General features: G+C 38.0%; 1 protein-coding gene across 1 annotated transcript in view; it reads right to left on the bottom strand.

The window, feature by feature from the left end:
* Positions 1-511: 511 nt before the first annotated feature.
* Positions 512-3,246, bottom strand: part of Ubxn4 (UBX domain protein 4) — a 36,093-nt gene continuing 33,358 nt past the window's right edge. Inside the window, 2 exon segments of the mRNA XM_013030829.1 lie at positions 512-1,138; positions 1,936-2,299. Coding sequence (XP_012886283.1) covers positions 1,000-1,138; positions 1,936-2,299 — 503 coding nt within the window. The 3' untranslated portion in view covers positions 512-999.

The raw sequence follows: 3,246 nt of genomic DNA, 5'->3' as shown, positions 1-3,246 counted from the left end.
AAGAATACATTCCAATCTAAAAACACAGACTCTATCATGCTTACTTCCCTTTTAAAACATTATTAGTTTAGTGTCAAAAGTATACATAAAGAAGCATGTGATCAGATTCAGAATATCTTTCAAGTTGTTAACAATAACCAAATGAGTAAAGATGTGTCTTCATCCTATACCACAGGTACTTTAGGTCATAGAACTGTAATTGCTGAGTACAAAACTTTAGTACAAAGGTGAGAGAAAAATAACTAAGTTGTAGTTTAGAAGTTTTCATCCATTTTGCATCAGAAAAGATCTTAAAGTTATGCAAACAAAATAATGTCTCATTGATCTAAGACAGACAGTAATACGAAATTATCATATACCAGAAATTATTCTTGTATTTTTAGCGATTTTTAAAGAAAAGTAACCAGTTATTTTGCTGAGATAGCTTTAGGACATAACTGTGGGGGAAAAAACTCAGTGATATATGATCTCATCAGAGCCCCGTACAACAAAAGATGCTTACAGATCTTTCTGATCTTTGGAAAATTTTTTATTCAGTTTAAAAACTATAAGGTATTACTTGCAGCTGATGAAAAGGAAAAAAAAAAGTTAAATCTATGTTATCTGATTGGCTAGTTAAAATTCTCGAAGATTCAAATTAGTGACATATCTTTACTTTGTGTGGATTTATGAGTCTTAAAGCAAAAAGTATTCTAAACAAAACATTTCATGTGAGAGCACATGGCTAAAGATCTATGAAAACAATTAAAAAGCTGATGGAGAATGTGGCAAACCTTTTAATTTTTTAGGTTTCTAGCAGTTGGTTATTATATACGAGAACCTAGCAGCCAATCATTTTGTCTTTTCTGAGTTAAACTCTAACCCACATCCATAAAGCAGGAATAAAGAAATTTTTTATAGGTAAGTTGGGAAACAATGCAGACCCACTTCTCCAGTAGAATTTTAGTTGAATTAAATCGTAAGAGAAACAATGATTATTGACATATTGTACTTATTGCACTACATCTGCTGAGTAGAATTTCCATTCCAAGTGTTGTTTTCATCTTCACCATCATCTTGAGTCCTCAATCTATATATCTTCCCCTCCTTTTTAAAATCTTCCCCTCGTTTCTCCAGCACTCTTTTTCTGACTGGTTCCCTGATATAAAAGAAGATACATGTTGACATAAAATGAAAACAGTGATATAAACAGTATAACAAACCTATCCTTCAAACTTCTATTAGTACATTTTATTTTTAAATCCAATGTAAAGAAAAGTCTATGGGAGATAACTGTATCTACTAATAGTACTGAAGCTGAAGCTCTAACTCAGGGCCTCATGTTCTCACTCAGCTTTTTCACTCATTACTTAAGCCACTACTCCTGCCTTGAAAAAAATAATCTTTAAAAAAATATATAATAGCTAAGTATAGGTGGCTCACACCTATAATCCTAGCTACTCAGGAGTCTAAGATCTGAGGATAGTGGTTCAAAGCCAGCCTGGGCAAGAAAGTCTGTGAGACTCTCATCTCCAATTAACCACCAAAAAGCTAGAAGTGAAGCTGTGGCTCAAGTGTTTATGCACTAGCTTTGAGTAAAAAAGCTCAGGGACAGCACCCAGGCCCTACATTCAAGCCCCATGACCTACCAAAAAAAAAAAAAAAGGCACCGATGCCTCACAGCTGTAATCCTAGCTACTCAGGAGGCTGAGATCTGAGGATTGCAGTTCAAAGCCAGCCCAGGCAGGAAAGTCTGGGAGACTCTGATCTGCAATGAACCACACTCTGAAAACCAGAAGTGGTAATATGGCTCAAGTGGTAGAGCATGCGATGAAGAACTGAAAAGCTCAGGGACAGCACCCAGGCTCAGAGTTCAAGCCTCACAACTGACAAAAACCAAACCAAACACTTGGTATTATCTGAGTATTTTACATTGGACAAAACAAAAATAGTTACCTTTTTTCTGATTTGCTAGATGATGCAGAGTTTAAAGGTTCAGGTGATGCTGCTGTTGCTGAAGTCTGTGCAGGAGGATTACTAAATAAGAAATTGCTAATCAATCTCCAGATGGCAAGGAATGGATAAAGTACTGTCCCCAATAAGGTCCAAATATCTCCACTGGAAGAGTGTACAACAGATGTAGCTGGCCGTCCTGCCTAAAAATTAAAAAATAAACAAACTAAATAAAGATAAACATTAGCACAATCATCACACCGAAGATTCTAGACCTGGTTTTATTATCTGTAGAAGGTGCTTGCTACTGGTTTTATTTGCTGCAAGAGGATAAAATTGCCTTTGATATTTCCCAAGTGTACATAAACTTCTAGGAGCTCCTGGAACTGCTTTTTTCCCTGTTAACAGTCATTATAGCAAAGTAGTGTTTACTGGTGAGTAAGGAATTTTTTTTTTTGGTTATGGGGGTTGGATTCAGGACCTGAGTGCTGACCCTGAGCCCTTTGGTTCAAGGCTAGCACTTTACCACTTTGAACCACAGTGCCCCTTCTGAACCACAGTGCCCCTTCTGGTTTTCTGGTGTTTAATTTTTTTAATTTTTTTAAATTTTTTTATTTTTTGGGTCCGGTCGTGGGGCCTGAACTCTGGGCCTGGGCACTGTCCCTTCAAGACTAGCACTCTACCACTTGGGCCACAGCGCCACTTCCGGCTTTTTTCTTTTTGCTTATGTGGTGCTGAGGAATCGAACCTAGGGCCTTATGAATGCAAGGCAAGCGCTCTACCCACTGAGCCACCTTCCCAGCCCCATGGTGTTTAATTTTTTCATGGGAAAAAAAAAAAAGCAACTCATGGACTTTCCTGCCTAGGCTGACTTCAAACCATGATCCTGAGATCTTAGCCACCTGAGTAACTAGGATTACAGATGTGAGCCATTAGTGCCCAGTGAACTCAAAGAATTATGAAAAAAATTTCACATGAAATACCTCTGATAATTAAAGTCTTTCTTGTTGATAAAAGTTTCAAACATCAGTGGATACAATGAAATCCTACCATATTTTTTTTTCTTTTGTGGGTACGGTGCTCTAATTTAGAGTGGGGAAAACCACACCGATTATAACACCAAGTCCAGGCTCTCGTCCTAGGCACCTAAGAAGGGACATTGGCACCATCTATTTTTCCTTTTTTTGGGTCCAGTCGTGGGCCTGAACTCTGGGCCTGGGCGCTGTTCCTCAGCTCTTCAGCTCAAGGCTAGCACTCTACCACTTGAGCCACAGTGCCACTTCCGGCTTTTTTCTTTTTGCTTATGTGGTGCTG

The sequence above is a fragment of the Dipodomys ordii genome, unplaced genomic scaffold (assembly GCF_000151885.1).
Source record: "Dipodomys ordii isolate 6190 unplaced genomic scaffold, Dord_2.0 Scaffold133, whole genome shotgun sequence".
Lineage (NCBI taxonomy): Eukaryota > Metazoa > Chordata > Mammalia > Rodentia > Heteromyidae > Dipodomys > Dipodomys ordii.
The sequence above is the reverse complement of the archived record's forward strand: the minus strand, read 5'-3'. Positions and strand labels throughout refer to the sequence as shown.